The sequence below is a fragment of the Bacillus rossius genome, chromosome 7 (assembly GCF_032445375.1).
Source record: "Bacillus rossius redtenbacheri isolate Brsri chromosome 7, Brsri_v3, whole genome shotgun sequence".
Classification (NCBI taxonomy): domain Eukaryota; kingdom Metazoa; phylum Arthropoda; class Insecta; order Phasmatodea; family Bacillidae; genus Bacillus; species Bacillus rossius.
The window spans coordinates 63031205-63044562 of NC_086335.1; the positions used below are offsets into that span (position 1 = coordinate 63031205).

Here is a 13358-nt window from a genome sequence, read left to right on the forward strand (position 1 = left end):
ACAACAGCACGGCAGCACACGTCCAGAACGGCACGCCGCGTCCCCCCGCTCTTCGCAGGTGCACACGCTCACGACAAACACTGTTCTGCCACGAGCCTGGCACGCCACACTGACAAAAAACAGCACCACAGCTGGTTCACACTTGAATTAAGGTTTTCATGAGCCCTGCTTAGGACCTACTATCAGTTTCCATCATTCACATTGCCACAAGCCCAAGTAACCTGTATGTACGCTTACAGCAAGACATAACTGCCGTTACTTTGCTGGAAACATAACGATGGAGATATCGCGCTAAATATTATTTTACTGTACCTAAAAAAAAAAAAAATTGAACATTAGCAGCCACAAATTTCCAACACACAAAATTTTACGATGCCAAGTCGAGGAATCACTTTCGTTAAGCTGTCCACCAAACTGGCCGTACACCAGAGAGCGTGAACACGTTCTTCCACTCCGTGGTTCGTAGGTGGCGATCTCTCTCCACGGACGACTTCAGCCGTGTTCAGATAAGCCTGATCCAACTGCACGACAGCCTGGACATCGTACCGCGCAAGCACCTGAGTCAACCCTGTCAGGCATACCTTCAGTGACGCACCCACGTTCCTTCTAATGATATAAGCTTGTCATTTATAAAAATGACATTACATACATAAATTTACCTTCACCACAAGCTCTGGTGACAATCACAGTACCACTAAGTCACAAAGGTTTGGTGTGATTGTTTCACTAATTTCTTGATATTCACTACAAATATTTTATGTCACTAAATAATAATAAATATGTACACATAAAGTAAAGTTAAAAACTGTAAAAGTACTAATATAAGACATTTATAACTCACATTTTAGCTGATTAAACATTAAAAAAATTAAGATAATATTAAATGTAAAATTTTTAGAAATAGAGAGTAAGGGAAAGAAAGGAGGAGGAAAGAAATAATATAATGCAAAAAGATGAACCAACAAAATAGTACAGCAACAATACTGTTTCCAGCCTTTTTACACAGGCACAAAAATTTTTTTCTTCACAATAACAGCACTTAAAAAAAATGTTTTAAACACATACACTACACATGGTTCACTTGCAAAAGCAGATTCCCAACAGCACAGTATCTTTTCTGGGGCAGTGACTCACAACAGAGACCCCAGCAAGCCAAATTGCCACTAGGTACACGTATGATAGTGGGGTAGCTGAAGAGTCATTAGTCAAATTGGCTTGGATTCTGAAAATTCTCCAACATAATTTGTTAACTGGGTAGCCCACAAATACAAGACTCATGTAGTCATATACAACAAAATAGTTTAGAAATTTCGAAAAGCTAATTGACACAAAGCATAAAGATGATGGCTAAATAAAATAATAAACATTCCAACTGTATGAACTAACTCTACAGATGCATTTTTACACAACTCCACACAGTCAATGATGAAATAAATAAATAGGTAACTCACCAATAATGCTAAATATAAATAAAGATGATGTACAAAACATTAGAGAACATATAAACTTTATTTCTGGCATTACACAATGGTTAAAACTAAGTCAAAATCTGCCTTAACTGTGCAAGCATCAAGCCCACAAACATCAAAATAAAATCAAAAAAACATACAGAAATACAATCCTATTATTCAATACATGCATAGTTACTAATCAGTAGTAAAAACTAGCAACAAACCTAACAATCCAGTGAAACCATTCACATTGGTATTTTTTCTTGCTGTAGGGCTTTCCAGTTACCAACCAAACAAAATAATGAAAACAATTACTTCCACTGTAATTTTAGTTTGATGTGTATCACGAAAGGGAGTTCATAGCAATGCTCGAAATGTCTTATGGTTCAACAAGACAAAATTTCAGCAGTAGATAATTCCCCTTTGTCTCAAGTAGATATTCAAATAATGTTCATGTTTGATAAAACACAAACTGTGCTGTTATGTGTGTATGGCATGTTTATTATAAAATGATTTAATCTTTCGAAAAAAAAATTGTATTATTGACTTTCTTAATTTATACACGGAAAAACCCAGTTACGGCAAATCTAAGAAGCCCAAGGCTTTCTACTCTAAGTAAAAAAATTTTACCTGCCTATGCATACAGAGTATTATTATTTACAGCTTTTCAAATAATTTATAATTTTTATGACTAGTCTTGCTTGTTTCCAAATACCGTATCTTCATCTTCATTCTGATGAAAATCATCATCAATTTCAAGAATGATAGTTGACTTAATATTGGGGTAAATAAGTATGCATACACATTTAAAATTAAGTACATGTATTCATAAAGTTATCTGTTACATCCCACAAGGTCATGTTGCACTTACAATATTGTTTGACAAGGCGATGCAAATGTTTCCATCAGGGTTGGCTGATTTATACCACAATGGTTTAAACCAAGAAATTATATACAAATAAAATTTCATTAATGTATCTTTCATTAGAATATTGTAATATGTTTAATGAAAGAATCAATCTTAATAAAAAAAATATTTTGCTCATTCATGTTTCTTGTTATTTACAGAAACAAAAAAAAAAAATTATATACTTATTTGAATAAGTTGTAAACTAAACCCAGCTAAATAATTCTCTAAAATTAAATTAATTAGTGAATAGTAGTCCAAATGTAAAAAAAAAAGGAATTAAATGAATTTTTTTTTTAAATCCTAATTTGTGGGAAATCCCAGACTGCACATTGGGAAAAACCCATTCTATGGAGAATCCTCCTCTTGTGTGGAAAATTACCCTTTCTGAGGTTTAAGTCCCAGTCAGATGTGAAAATTTTCTGGACTTCCAATTCTTTGATGTTATAACTTTTTTTGGTTCAACACGAGTGGCATAAAGCGGGATCTCGTACGTCTTTCATTTGAACATGCTGTTTTGAACAAAAAAACAAAAAATAACGGTTGCTTGGTTTAAAAAAAACACCTGTTTTTTTCCTCTAACCCTGGTTCAGACAGATGCCGAGGCGGGAGCTCAGCGGACGCCGTGATGGGTCCTGAGGTGGCGCGTCAGGTTGCCCCTGAACTTGGACCGGTAGCAGCACGCGGGGCAGGAGAAGCGGGGCTCCTTGCCGCACACCACCCTCGTGTGCACGTAGAAGGAGTTCCGGGAGCGGTACACGTTGCCGCACGACGCGCAGCGGTAGCCGCCCGGCCCGCCTGCGCGGCACAGGAGCGCATGCGCGTTAGCAGCCAGCCCTGCCGACACAACCTCACTCAACACTCACTTCCGAGAGAGAACAACCTACCAATCTGAAGCCTGATGCACGTCTATGGCGGCTCCACCAGGGGCGCAACAACTAAATTTCCAAAGGAGGGAAGCAATATACCTTTTTATAAAGAATCATCAATCCCCCCCTATTGAAGCGGAGGGCCCGGGGAGTCTTCCCCCGGGAAAAATTTGTATTTCAAGGTGGAAAATGGTGCTACTTAAGCAGTTTTATTATCTAAAAATTGATTACACAGCACTTTCTTTGCCCCCGTTTGCCCCCACTTCAAGGTTTCAGAGGGGGGGGCAAAATACCCTTGCCCCCCCCCTTGTTGTTGCGCCCCTGGGCTCCACGTTTATAAGCTAGTAAGTTGTCTGTTTTTTAAATAACTTCCACCTTTTATTCAGCACTTTACAGAGCCAGCCACGCACTTAGCAGAAACAACTTGCTCGACAAAACACAGTAAAAGAGAATTGATGACAAACATGCCATAAACACATCTTAAATTATACCTGAAATGGAGGGGGAAAAAAAACAGAAGGCCATTAATGAGCACAAAAGATACATACACACAATACATGCCTATCAAGAATGTCAAAAAGTTTTTAAATCTTCCCCAATGCTAAAACTATGGTCACTAAAATCTTGACTGTAACCACGTAAAGATCAAAACTCAGTAAACATAATATCACTATGGTAATAACATAGTCTTTAGAGAGTGGTTGCACTGCGTTCATTAATTGTGTATTCGTACAACAGGTATGTTTTTTACTTTTTACTTGGTCATGACGTCGCTTCCCAGTGGTTCACAGAAAGAGGAAGATATATATGCAGTTGGTGGATCTAGTTAAGAAAAATTATGACTGAAAACTATCTACTGTATGTGTTAACATATGATATAACCGAATATCATTTAACTGGTAGTTTAAATTTTAAAAAATTCTTATAAATAGTCAAATTTCTCTATATGTATATAAATATTGTTACAGGAGTCTTCTTGTAGCACCATACAGACATAATGAATAATTTTACAAATTAATTCTGTATAAGTGAAAGTCTTTTTATTTGCACAAAAATTATACTACCTTTTAAAATATAATTATTTGTTAAGAAAATATTCCTAACTTTATGTAAACTACAAAATTTTCTTGTATTTTTTTTTAAATACCAACCAAATTTTAAAGAATATAGCTATCATAATAACTGTATCCAGAAAAACATATGTAACAAGTACAATTAGTATAAAATGTCATGTTGAGTATGCAAAAAATTGTCCATAAATAACGAAAAAGTCTCGTACTTTCTGTAAGATTGCTTTACACCAATTTACCAATCTTTTCTACAAAACATACATATTTCCAGGAATATTAATTCCCATATAACACCAAACTGGCACTTTCTTCAATCCTTCTCTAAATTGTAAAAAAATTCAACACACAACACAACACAAAAAAAAATCATGACACATCTTTCCATTTAATAAATTTTATTTATTTAATGGTGCTACACAGGAAGCAGACACTTCAAAAAGCGAGACATGAGATGACGATGCTATATAAAATTTTCATGGTTCACCTACTTTTAAACATGGCATTGACTGCAGAGGTATATATGTAATATGTAAGTGAGCAATGTTCTCCGATCTTCTGCTACAGCAATCGGAGAATAGCAATCATACACAATAATCACAAAATAGACCAATTCTTGTCTTCTGGGAACAGGACAAGTACTGGCTTAAAATTTATCGATAGAACCATGAAAATCTGCTGATGAAAACACCACGTGCATTTGTTTACATATGGTACTCCAACAGCAGTTTTGTTAAAATGTTAAAATTATTTCATAAAAGCAGTAATTTGATGTAACACATTAAAATTCACTAGTAATGAAATATCCAACTCTTACGGCCGTGCAATCCAGACATACAATACAAAGGACTATGAGATTTCATCACCTCAAACAACGTGCCAACTCACTCCGCCATGACACACATTTTCCGGGTGTCTAAACCAATCTGTAGTAAAATTTCCTCGACTTTTTCCACGATCAAAATGACGAATTAAACTGACTAATTCATTTTAAATAATTTGTGTATTTTGCAATCTAAATTCCTGCCTCCACCATCCCCCATAGCTGGCCTAGTTCCCTCCCCACTTTCTCATTTCAAACAGAACCTTGTGTATGCCATTTACGGCTTGTATGATTGCACTAACATACTATCTGGGGGGGGAGGGAGGGGGGGGGGAATTCTTTCACGGTCTTACGTCTGTAGACTAAAGCATTACATTTTCCCTTCAAATTACTACCAATGGAAAAATTTCCACGACTTTTTACAGGATTTCAAGTAAATTCCCCTTCTTTCCCCTGGTTGCCCGGACCTCATCGTCAGAGCACTTCACTGCTGGCACACTTGGTCGAGCGTGCGGATGGTGGCGTCCAAGTGGTGGCGGGTCTTGACGTGCCGCAGCAGGTTGCCCTTGATCTTGGACCTGTAGGCGCAGACGGGGCAGGAGAAGCGCGGCTCCTTGCCGCACACCACCGACTTGTGGGCGTACAGCGAGTGCCGGGAGCGGTACACGTTGCCGCACGTGGGGCAGGGGAACCCTCCCGTGCCGTCGCCGGGCTCCTCGTAGCCCCACTCGTCCTGCGTGCCTGCACAGCGGGAGCCACGCGTCGTCAGTCCCCCGTCCCCCCCTCGCCGACACTCCGCACAGCACTCCACAGCAGTCCCACCGCTCGTCACTGAAACTCCCATTGCAAACAGACAGGAGGACACCGATCACAGAGCAAAAATTCAAATGAAAATTTCATTCGCACCAATTAGTTATGAACAAAATTCTAAACATACCTCCACTAGCAACAGTCGAATGAGAAAAGAAACTTTGGTGGAAAACAGCAACAGAAATAACTCCAACTAGCATCTCTATAACTACAACAAAAACACTCCCGTGCCATCAGATATGATGGAACGTTTGAATGAAACTGCGTTCTGCATTAAACTCGTTTTAACTAATTTTCAGCATCACTTTTACGACAGTGCTGATTTTTTTTTTGTAAATTTTTAACCTTTGTGCGTGAAACAGCCAATGCTTACCTTCATAGTGTGAACAATGTTATATAAAAGGTTGTTTTTTCTCAGCAGAGAAAACATTATTCCAGACCACTGCATCTTTTAGGTGTGCTAGAGCAATCAAACAAACCAATTTACCTGTTTCATAATATTGTAGACTAGAGTATGTCCCTATGTGAATAATCACACTGTGATTTTTTTTCTTTAATTATCACATCATGCAATAAAAAAGTTATCATCAATTGTAAAATAGTTATTGTAATAGAATAAATGAATTAGTTATGTATGTGGTACATAGTAGTATTGGTAAAAGTGGATGTCAGTAGAAATGGGAGCTGAACTTATATTGGATGCCCTTGGTTATGAAAAAAATATGGTTAAATTGTTATGTCTCCGGCTCCCATCCTTGTAGTGAGATCAAATATACACCAGTTTTTAATTCTAATCATAAGCTTTTAAACACAAAATGTTTCAACAAAATCAATCCAGACTCTTTAAGCTAAAATAAAAAACAAACAAACAGACAGACAGACAGACACATTACTGTAATTTTATTGTTATATATCTCCGACTCCTATCGTCATAGTAAGATAAAATACATACCAGTTTTTACGTTTAAACACAAGCTTTTAAACACAAACAATTTTCATCAAAATCAGTCCAGTAATTTTTGCAATATACTCATACAGACAAATATTAAATAATAATATAGAAATTCAAACTATTTTTAACTCAATAATAACAAAATTATCTATATAATGATACCAAATTTATATGGATCAATTAACTGCATGGTTTTTGCTAAAAAGGAATAACTAGATAAATACATTTGAGTTCTTATTGCATTGATATATATTAGATTATTATCATTTTAGTTGTAGTGGCCACTTTAAATATTAGTTGGTACTATACTGACAAAGGAATAATTTTTCAGGACCTACAAGTAATGATATGTAATAAATGAATAGAAGGTTAAATAACACAAACTGTTGGTTCTACAATTCCATTTTAATTAATGATGATACACAGTTAAATGGCAAATGGCTGAAAATGATAGAGCAACAAGTTACTATACAAAACTCAAAAATTTCAAGCAATTGTAAAATTCTGTAAAAATTGCGAAAAACTGAGGTGTTAAAACATACAAACAGCACAAAATTTACTAATTTTAAAATTTTGAAGAAAAAAAATTAGTTACATTAACATGGCATATCTAAAATCTTATTTTAAATAATTAATTGAGTAATAGTTTAAGATTACATTATTTTTTACACTGGAGCATAAACTTTTTGTGAACTCTTTAATTACTAAAAATGATTATGTAAGTTTATCAATCAATATTTTAAACTCTTTTTTTTAATTGGTTCATTCTACACCAACGCTTCCTGTACTGTTTTGTGCAACAAATTGCAAAAAACGTTGACAAGTTTTAAATACTGCCAAAATCATTACTTAGTTGAGTGACTGTAATTCAACATACATAACACAATCCCTCTGATTTCTGCTGTTTAATGCAATACGTATCATTAAGGGGCCCGCCTTGTCAAATGTGTATTTGTGTTAGTGAGGCAGGATGCTTCTAGCGCGGTATCTCTTCTAAGCTCAAGGCTCTAAACTGACATGCAGTTTTCTCATTGTGCATAGAGCAACTATGACATTTGAGTGGTAACCATAACATTATATGGTGGAGAAATGAAGCTAAAGGTATAGTGGAAGTCCCTTGAGTGCTTTCAAGCATCTCTACCAAATGATGAAATGCCTAAAAATTATCTTGAAAACACAGGTTTCAACCATTTTCGCTCTTACAAAAATACAGTTTTAAAACAAAATCCAGAACATAACTACTCGTACACCCTCATCATTTATTCAAATGCTTATCGTAAAAAGACTCCATTAAGATGTTTTGAGCGGTTTTTAAATTGCGTGGTTTTTTTCTGAAGCCATGCACACTGTATGTGTGCTCAGGTAGGCCAGGCCCTAGACTGGTGTTGGCTGAAAACATTGACCACACTTCTCCATCATGTCCGAACTTCAAGTCCATGAAATTAAATAACTATGCTAATACAAAAAAAAAAATAGCAATGACACACTGAAGTGGTTCCCTTCACACAAATATTTAATTCAATGATGAGACAGGAGTCGAGAGCCACACCTACGCTACTTCAGGTCAACACTGAACTCCCGGAGGTTCTGGGGCGCGGAGTGTCTGCTGGAGATGTGGTTCCTGAGGTGGTACTTGCGCCTGAACCGCTGCCGACACAGCCGGCACTCGTACTGTGGCTCCACGCCGCACTCGAGCTTCAAGTGGCGCAGCAGAGTGCATCTCCACGCGTACATCTTCCCGCACTGCGGGCACGCCATGTTCCTCTCCGCTGCCGGCTCCACGCCCGCGCTCAGCTCCGAGAGGAAGGCTGGAACGACAAGCATGCGCGACGGTAACAAGCACGCACGCAACATGTAACCACTAACCAAGATTACGTTCCGAGAAGACAAGTCGATCAACAAGTCACTTCAAACAATAACCAGCAACCATCCAATTCTCAATGGACTCGATATTTATGAATTTATTTTCACACACCTTTAGACGTAACTAGAACAAATTGTCACGTCACCTACACACGTAGAAGTAGTGTCACAACAAGTGTGGAATCCTTCGCTAGAAAAAGACTGCTCGCAAAAAAAATGTACCAAACAGCTGAAACAGCTCACACATAACATGACCAGCACACACACAAATTATAATTATGAAAATAATTATCTCTATAATTAGTTTCAATGTGTTGTTCAAATGGAGTGCGGCTGGTATTAGATGTTCAACGTGAACCTTCCTCGTTCTTTGCCCGTATAAAGTTATACTGGCCAGTATTTAAATCATTCATTCAAAACCACTGCAGTTAAGTCTTCAAATTCAGCAATGCAAACATTGCATTAATGAGTACTTTTTTCCTTATTTCAATTATAAAATATATTTGTCACTTCTTTCAATCACAAAATCTTTTTTTAAATACATTTTGGAATAGTTACAAAATTACAGACAAAAAATTTTATTTTCTTAAAGCATAAATATATGTCATGCCCAAAAGTGTGATGAATTAGCCATCGTGACAACTAAGAGAGGTTCAATAGAAGAATAATTCTGGAAAAAGAAACATATGTCACTGGAAAAGCAACACAGAACTTTCAAACATTGGCTGTTTAAAGCATGCTTTTCCACGATCTAGATACTGTCACTAATTTGTTTTTAGCTACATAACAGCTTAATGCACCTGTACTTGCTTGAGTGGTCAATTACAATGCTCAACAATTATCCATGGGATGCTTTGCAGAGCATTCGACACCGGACAGTCAACAGAAAATTGTTACATGGATCCTCCATAATGAGGTGAAGTTGCCATCACACTCACCCAAACACACATACATGCACACAAACACACGTACACAAACATGTGTGCACACGCACAAACACACGTGCACACACACGTACACACAAACACGCACATGCATGAAAACACGCACCCATGCATGCATGCACACACACACACACACACACACAGTTTGGACAACATTAATATTTTTGCACAATGTTAAATTAAATGCATTTGTATGTAACCTAACCTCAATTATTTGTGTGGTTTTTTATTGGAAAATAAACCTATCCGTTGAATGCAATCTGCTCTGAACCCAACGTCCAGAGTTCCTGCAGCGCCCCCAAAGTACACCTCGCATCAAAACTCAGATTGGCTAAAACTGATACCATAGATTTCTCTATTGTGTATGATGCTTTAGGAGAAAATTTACATTAAGTCTGCCACCACCTCACAAAATGATAATTATGATTGGTAACTCAGACACCAAATTACCTTTTGGTATATCCATTGTGATCTTAAAAGTAATGATGTGATTTATCTTGTGTTTCTTGCTTTCCAGGAAAATTTTAGTGGTAATGAATATTAGTATCCGTACAGGAATTCTTAAAATTATAATTAATATCATCTAGTACTATTAGGATACTTTAATATACCCATGTATGTGCCCAATTACAATAAAACAGATTAATAATAATGCCAAATAAACAATTAAAAAATCAACAACCATGCTTTAGTAAAAATCTGTGTACTTAAAAATAAAGTAATCACAGGAGCAACAAACTGTCTACATATGTACACTGATACTTAGTAATAAAAAAAACTAATTTTTATAAAATAAATTAATGGTGCCTTAAAAAGCTGTCATAAAATAATTACTTACCTTGTCAAATTCTGCTTTTCCTTAAAAAAAAAAACTTTTTATACTGATGTTAGTTGCAATAGTTCAAATCTTCAAAATAATAATTCAAAAAATTTCTCTTCATTGAATGCTATGGAAAGAAATTCACTTAAAACAAGAAACCTGTGCCATGAAAAAATTTGGTTAGTGATTCAAGTGACTGAAAACACATACAAACATTGTACAGTTTAAGAAAAATGTACCCACATGAAATAGATTTACAAAGAACTGAGTTCACAGCTTAAGTTGTCTGAAAAAGTAACTCAAATTAACTACAAACAGGTTTAGAAATTTAAGTACAGTTATTTTATTCCAACAAAAAAATGAAAAAATTGAACATAGCTCATAGTTTATATTCAACAAATTATCTTACAATGAATGATAGACACATGCATTTAACTTAAGCGGCAATAGATGGACATGTATATTAATGCACAGAAGCTATGTATACAGGATTTTAGGTAATTTCCAAATAGTATTTTTTTTTTTTTTTTTGATTTGTGGGTATAAGTGTTTCAAATACTTATGTGAAAAATTGGCAGGTTTCAACAGGATGACTTTATATGAAAAACAGAATGAAAAAATGCCATGCATACAGCAGGAGAGGGGGTTTCGTGCGAGGGACTCGGGGAAAATGGGTGGGGGGGGGGGGGGGGGGGTGAGAACCATGACCTTTTGTACTTAAATAATAATCAAAATGGTTTAACACAAAAAATATTTCCTCACCTGAATTTACCTTCTCTCGTTGAACTGGTGAATATGTATACTTAGATTCACTTTTTGTAAAAAAAAATTGTTGATTACAAAATTAATTGTAAATACAAGCTAAATAACACTGCTTTAAGAATCACTATATTTCACAGCCATCTTAATTACTCTTTTTGTACCGTAAATAGAAGTAACGATATTCTATAGATTAATAACCAATTTAAAAAAAAAAACTTTAGGTTCTCGAAACCAACAAAGGAAATTATTTATACATACAAAAAATTACTAAATCCATTTTAAAAAATATTACCATTAATTGTTAAGAAACGTTCCTTGAAGTCATGTGCTGGTGCTACCCTTTCAATACTTTTTTTAAACTGTTAATATTATTTTGTTTGTCCACTGATTGTTTTTTCCTATGTAGTTTGTATTTATATTTTATTTTTATTTGTTATTATTGTCTTTTCTGTTGTGCACATTCATGAAACTCAATCTGGGCATTGATGTGCATGTAGCAATGTGTAAATAAATAAAAAATAAATAAAATAATTCAACTAACCTTTTCACCGATGTCAGCCGGGGACTACACCCCCCTCCCTCCCAGTCCTGTGAGCCCAATGTGCCCCTCTAACCCCTCCTGACTCTCCACCCACCACCCCCCATCATTCACACCTCCCGCCAGAGACATGTGAGTGGTGTGTGTGAATAGCGTGCCACCCATCCCACAACCTACCTCAAGAGGGTGCAATAGTGTCAGTGGTCCGTTCCTTTACAAACTAATAATTTACATCGTAAACGCTTCTCTATCACCCCAAGTGCCGCGTCCTCTTTCCAGGATCCCGTAAACATTCTACATGTTTATTTAATTTAAATTACATTCACTACAGAAACAGACCCAAACTTGCCAACAACCACCGACATATTTTACAATTTTGAACAGTAATCTTAATATATAAATGCAGTATGTGAACCTGAGGCTTAAATAACATTGTGTCAATTTTAGGAGTGCAAATGTGTTTAAATCAAAATATGTTAACAGCTCGGATTTAAATGATCTAACAGTCAGTTCAACTTGGCGTTAGACATGCTGTCCAGTTGCATTGCACCCTCACTCGAGGTATGACGACGACAGTACTCCAAGGACTACATTTTTGAATTGCAACTGATCTTCCTCATCCCGGCTTCATTAATTAATCTAAATTATTTTTCCTATAAACATTTGTAGCAACAGTTCTTCGTATGATCTCTTTGGAGCCACTTTCTGGGAACTTGATTTTGTAGTAAAGTTGCAAATCATATGTCCTTGCTTTTCTTGTAACTCTTTTAATTCATTTTACATTATATACATCTTCATCCTCATTATCATTGTTACCTGGTTACTCTGCTTTCAATGGAATCATGTAGAAATAGCAACTGCTCAAAATAGAGATACAATAAGGAAAATTGTTAGAGATACGTGTGACGTACTTTGGGAATGTTGGCTACTAGCTTACATGCCGGAACTGGATCATTACTTCTGGTTCAAAATTTCTCAAAAATATCATTAGAGAAATCAGTTCCCTAACTGCATTGTGCGATCGGCAGGAAACACATTAGAATGAAAAAAAAAAAAAAGCTTAATAGTGGTTCACAATTCTTTATATAATTAGTCTTTTTTTCCACTCTTCTTTTAGCCATATCCAATTAAAATTACAATTTCATTTACATAGAAGTTAGACTATACAGTTCATCATATGATTCTAACATTTTCAAACAATAGGTTTTTTCATGTTTGCTGGTGAAAAATTGATTGAACACTCCAGAAGAAAAACTTCTTCCCAATGATGAAAGTGGTACAGCAATGTCCTTCATACTGGGGATGAGGGTGCACCTGGGGTTTTAAAATTTAACAAAAATTTTAAATTTTTTATACTAATCTTAATAACACAAAATACTCCATAACTTGGTGAGCTTATATTAAAACCTAAATAAATATTTTATATATTATTTTAAGTTCCTCTGAGCTTTCATGCTATTTATTAATCATTTGCTAGAGTTTTGTGTACATCTTCCAATTTTTATAAATTACTGTTAACTTTTTCTTCTTATACACACAGCATGGCAACTTG

The 13358-nt window shown here is 35.8% G+C and overlaps 1 protein-coding gene across 12 annotated transcripts in view; it reads right to left on the minus strand.

Moving 5' to 3' along the window:
* LOC134534193 (longitudinals lacking protein, isoforms H/M/V-like) overlaps positions 1 to 13358 on the minus strand; it is a 74883-nt gene that overhangs the window by 39083 nt on the left and 22442 nt on the right. The window contains exons 6-7 of one of the 12 annotated variants that reach the window (XM_063372358.1): positions 8429 to 8687; positions 5723 to 5858 (exon numbers count right to left, since the gene is read on the minus strand). The exons of 5 other annotated variants lie outside the window; for them this stretch is intronic. In XM_063372358.1, the coding sequence (XP_063228428.1) occupies positions 8434 to 8687 (254 nt within the window). In that variant the 3' untranslated portion in view covers positions 5723 to 5858; positions 8429 to 8433. Of the gene's footprint in view, positions 1 to 4; positions 3196 to 4422; positions 5859 to 8428; positions 8688 to 13358 lie in introns of those variants that run through there. 6 more of the 12 variants (XM_063372360.1, XM_063372361.1, XM_063372359.1 and 3 more) reach the window with 6 other exon arrangements.